We start from the raw sequence: 4,534 nt of genomic DNA, 5'->3' as shown, positions 1-4,534 counted from the left end.
ATTTCCTCATATATTTTTCGTCACCATGATTATGAATTTGAAACTTAATTTAACTTAAACAATTGATTTAAAGAGAGAGATATATACTCACTTATATATATATATATATATATATATATATATATATATATATATATATATATATATATATATATATATATATTATTGATTTTATTTAATTGGAACTTTTTACACAAACTAATATTTTAAAAGTGAAAACAATAAGATTCTTGAAAAGAGAGAAGGTTTTAAATTTACCCAAACTATACCCATAATATTCTGAAAGAAAATATTTTATAATAATTATTATAAATCGTATAGAAATATAATAATATATATCAACATTTTTTTAATCATAAAGAATCCAGGCTTGCTAGACAAAAAGACATATTTACAATTTCAATCTCCAAAATCATATCATATTTGATATAAAAATATAAACACAATAATATTACGTGTAACACAATAATATTGTACATGTTTCTATATAATGAAAAGAGAAAAACAACAAGAAATAATACTTTTTAATAACTTTTAGGAAGTTGGCCTTAGAGAATAATTAAGGAAAATGATATTTTAATACCATTTTTTGACACCAATGTAATTGGACGATTTTAAATTAAAAAAGTTCAAGCAGGGATACATTTGGAAAAGTAAGACCAAAGTTTATTTTTTTAATTTAAAATCGTTCAATCACATTTTGACACATGTACAGTGTCAAAATGTTGTTAAAATATCATTTTCCAATAATTAATTACTTCAAACCATAATTTGTTAGTACGAAGAGAGTTCTTTCCCACTTTTAATTTTTGAAATTTGAAAACACCTTAAAAGTTGAAATAAAATAAAATCCTAAAAAACCAAAAACCAATATAACCGTTGTGATTCAAATTCAAAGTTGGGGCCTGAAACCACATTAAGGTTGTTACAACGGGCCAGAGGAAAAATCAAAAGTAGAAAATAAATACAAAGAATCTGTGGATTGGGAGAAGGAAGAAGCCATGGGAACCCTCTTTGTGCAATCAAAATCAAAATCCAGCACATGGGAAGAAGACAACCGTGACAGCAGCTGCTACTTTCCTGGTTGTAAGAAAGATGCCAATTGCAATTGCGAAATGTGTTTGGCCAGCATCAATGCCACCCTCGATCTCATGCCCACCAGCGTCCATAAAAGCACCCTCACCAAGCTCTCTAAATCCAACAAAAACAACAACAAAGTTCTCTGTACCCCTATCTCCTTCGATGCCTCCGTTGTGTCCACTCCCCGATCCAGTTCTTTTCAGCTCTCATCATCCACTCCTCTCTCCAAATCAAGTTCCACATCAGACTCCATTCACGAAATGGAGAAGCAGAGCATGAAACAGCAAACCTCTTCTTTCAGTTTCTTGAGGTTGCTTCTCTTTTTTGGATTCCTTTTATCTGCGGACCTTGTTTTCTCCTCTGTGGTTTCTGGGGTTTTCAAGTCTGCTCTGTCGCCGTATGTGATAAAAAGGTTCGGTGAGAAATGTAGTCGAGTGAATGATTTGAATGGAAAGCTGAGGTTTTTGCACAAAGAGTTGGCAAGCGTGGTTGTTGGACAAGTTTCAAATTGCAGTTTTACCGATGCCTCATCTTGGAAAATCATCCAGGTATTTGTGACTCCTTAAAAGAAAGCTTTTTTATTCTGTTTTTGTTGATTGTAGGATAAAATTTGGTTCTCATATTTCTTGAATATGAACTAGCTTTTTTAAAATGTGGAGACTACAGCTAATTTTTACTAAATAACCTAAAGCACATTCATTTTTCACTACATTTTTAAGTTGTTAATGATAGGGCAATATGGCTTAAAACAATCAATTAAAATTTTGTCCAGGATGGTCTGCTATTGAATTCAAGGTGTACAATGTACAAATCTCTTACAGAAGAGGTAACAATCTGGGGATGGCCTTTGCAAACAGCAGGATTACTCACAAACGGGTTCTCTACTCGAACATTCACTCTCTTATCAGGAAGAGTCACCCAGGTGAACAGTGAATTCTCTGCAATCTTGTTTTTTAGTCAACATCCCTAGTTCTGATGACTAGGATTAATTGATGGTTGTTGACTAACTCCTTGTCAATCTGTTTATAAAGTGGAATGATGGACAGGGAGGCTATTTGATTCTGAAGGGAAATACTTCATGGATGCAACCAAAATGGGATGCTTCAGCAGTGCAATTAGACTCCAATACTTGGGTTCTTGAATATCAAAGGAGCTCTATTATCGATGGTACAAGGTTGTACTCTGTAGCATTGGAGTTCCTCAAATTTAGGATTTCAAGGATTGTCGGCAGATTGAAGAAAGATTTCTGGCTTTCTGTAGTATTTGAAGATACCCATTATAATGGATTCACTCCAGACAAAGAGGCTCAAATCCCAACTTGACAAAGATTAGATTTTGGAGTTATAGATCTTTAATCATCAGCACAAGTCCCTGTCCTCATATCTTGTGAGGAGCTCCATTTTCTTTAGTTTTTTTTATTTTGTATATGTTTTGACTAGCCCAATTTACTCAGCAAAGCTAAACATTTGAATACAAGAATATTGTCGGAGAAATGCACTCTTAGATCTTTGATCATCAGACAAACTTTTCTTTTCACTCTGTTTACAGAGAAATTTATTTAAATATGTAGTAAATCTTATTGACTTTAAGTTGGACTTGGACATTTAGAACAAGAACAAAGTTATGTGGTGCGCCTCCTCTTGGACTGCTCCCTAATATAAACTTCACCTTTTCCAGAATTGAAATCTAACATCCATTTCTTTGGAACCTTTACATCACCCTCCTCTGTCGACAGTGGATTCTTTAAGTTTTCATTTGATTTCCCTTTCTATGCATACACTACTGCAAATGACATTTGTTCTGATGGAGTGTATAGTGCATAACATTGCTCTTCTGCTTAAGTCTTAATATATTTTCTGCATCAAAACTTGGTGGAGTCAGAAATTTTTTAAATACTATCTCAGAGAAAAAGGTTTGACTTGATCATATCAGACTAATAATATATATTCTCAAATATATGATGTGTGGTGTGCATATCATTCAGGGCTCTTCAAAACTCGTTTTATCTTCATATCTGTTTTATTTCACTTCGCTTGAACAAGCGTGCCGCCAACAGTACAGGTGAAATCAGCATTCTGGTCTTATCAAGCAGCGCTATGTGGTGCAGTTACGTTTCATTGAACATCTTAAACTATTTGGTCACATATCAAGCGACCTTCTTCCAAACCACTCCTCCATGTTTTGCTCTGAGCATTGCAGTTGAAGAACTGCTGAGCCAAATCCATTGCTTATTAAAAAAGGAAATCATGGATAATAGAAGAGACTTTTTTTTTTTTTTAATCTCAAAAAGTTTTTGGGCCCAAGTTTTCTTTTTCTCACTACTGCACCTATCTATGCCTTTTGAAATCAGTGCCAATGGGTGCCCTGCCGTGTTTATTGAATGATGCTGAATACCCGTTATGGTCTAAAAGATCCAATCCACCTCCGATAAGACTAAATCTAAATTTCAATGATATATCAAAATTGTGACATCTTAAAAATTTAAAACCAAGGAAAAAGAAAGTTAAAAACATTAACTTTATTTTTATATTTTCCTTCTCTTTTCGGGACTCACAAAACTCCTTTCACCTTTCTTTTTACTTTCAATCCCTTCCTCATTTCTTATCCATTCTAAAGTCTAATTGCATTATGTTGAAACTGAAAAGTTAAAGAGCTTTTTAAATTGATCAAATTTCAAAAATAGTGTGAGTTTTTATATCTTTTTTAAAAATTTTCATCTCCTACATGTTTTAATCATCAACCTTATCAGATATAGTTGAGAGAAGTGATCTTATCAGCTTAACTCATTTTATACTAAATTTCTAATTTGTTTAAATACTTTGTAATGGATCTCTAGTTGAAGGTAGCTTAATCTATTGAATTGTGAAGTTTTAACTTTGGGAAAGCTATTTAAAAGTAACGGAAGATATTAAAGATTCTAAAATACTATTGTTTTGAAGTTATAGTAAAAGGAAATATACATATGGCATAAACATGTTTTATAACGTATATTTATAGATAAATCATATTAATATAAATATGATATGATAATATATTCAATAAAATAATTTATTAATTTAAAAAATATATTGAGACACTAGATAAAATTGTTTCTTAAACGAATTCGTGGTAATGGGTCAAATTGGAACATTCCATATATTTTTATTTTTATTTTTTACTTAAACTTCCTACCAATATACACTGAATCTATTTTCTTAGATTCCAATTCATCAAATTTTCTCTTCCCCGGAAAGGTTGGATGAACAAGATGAGTTATACACTGATATTTTATGCCGATTTAATTTAATCTGATATTTGATATTCCATGTTTTAAAACAATGCATTATTAAATACTAATACTATTTTTAAACTATATTTTGTTTAATATATGCTATATTGGCTTATCCTATAAATATAACGAAATTACAATCTATTTACATCTCAGAATTTTATTTTATTTTCTGTTTTATTTTAA

At 31.3% G+C, this 4,534-nt stretch overlaps 1 protein-coding gene across 1 annotated transcript; it reads left to right on the top strand.

Moving 5' to 3' along the window:
- The first annotated feature begins 883 nt into the window (after window positions 1-883).
- LOC106780187 lies at window positions 884-2,613 on the top strand. Its single transcript, XM_014668444.2, has 3 exons — window positions 884-1,628; window positions 1,853-2,002; window positions 2,112-2,613. The coding sequence occupies exons 1-3, from the start codon at window positions 1,002-1,004 to the stop codon at window positions 2,400-2,402; spliced, it is 1,068 nt and encodes a 355-aa protein (XP_014523930.1). The 5' UTR covers window positions 884-1,001; the 3' UTR covers window positions 2,403-2,613.
- Window positions 2,614-4,534: the final 1,921 nt, after the last annotated feature.

This window comes from Vigna radiata, unplaced genomic scaffold, assembly GCF_000741045.1.
Source record: "Vigna radiata var. radiata cultivar VC1973A unplaced genomic scaffold, Vradiata_ver6 scaffold_374, whole genome shotgun sequence".
NCBI lineage: Eukaryota > Viridiplantae > Streptophyta > Magnoliopsida > Fabales > Fabaceae > Vigna > Vigna radiata.
This window is presented reverse-complemented; position numbering and strand designations above follow the sequence as displayed.